General features: G+C 65.9%; 1 protein-coding gene across 4 annotated transcripts in view; it reads left to right on the forward strand.

The window, feature by feature from the left end:
- The window catches only part of FANCL (Fanconi anemia, complementation group L), a 68381-nt gene that overhangs the window by 10403 nt on the left and 57708 nt on the right, over positions 1–270 (forward strand). For 2 of the 4 annotated variants that reach the window (XM_005884588.2, XM_014532055.1), the window contains exon 1: positions 7–113. The exons of 1 other annotated variant lie outside the window; for it this stretch is intronic. In XM_005884588.2, coding sequence (XP_005884650.1) covers positions 18–113 — 96 coding nt within the window. In that variant the 5' untranslated portion in view covers positions 7–17. Of the gene's footprint in view, positions 1–6; positions 114–270 lie in introns of those variants that run through there. One more of the 4 variants, XM_014532056.1, reaches the window with a different exon arrangement.

The following is a 270-nucleotide window of genomic DNA, read 5'->3' on the forward strand; positions in this document are numbered from 1 at the left end:
GCCGCGGACGGCGAGCCATGGAGGCGGCGGAAGCGAGCCTGTTGCGCCAGTTCCCGCTGCTTCTGCCCCAGAACCGAGCGAAAACCGTGTATGAAGGATTCATTACTGCTCAGGTACTGCCCGGTGTTGCTCTCTCGCTAGGAGAGCCTCCCTCTCGGGGCGCAGTGCCGCCCCTGGGAGTCTGACCCGAGGGGGTGAGGAGCCCTGACTTACGGGGATGGAGAGGGACTCCCCGGACACTAGAGGTTGGAGAACCGCCGTCGTCGCCGG

Source organism: Myotis brandtii, unplaced genomic scaffold, assembly GCF_000412655.1.
Source record: "Myotis brandtii unplaced genomic scaffold, ASM41265v1 scaffold84, whole genome shotgun sequence".
NCBI lineage: Eukaryota > Metazoa > Chordata > Mammalia > Chiroptera > Vespertilionidae > Myotis > Myotis brandtii.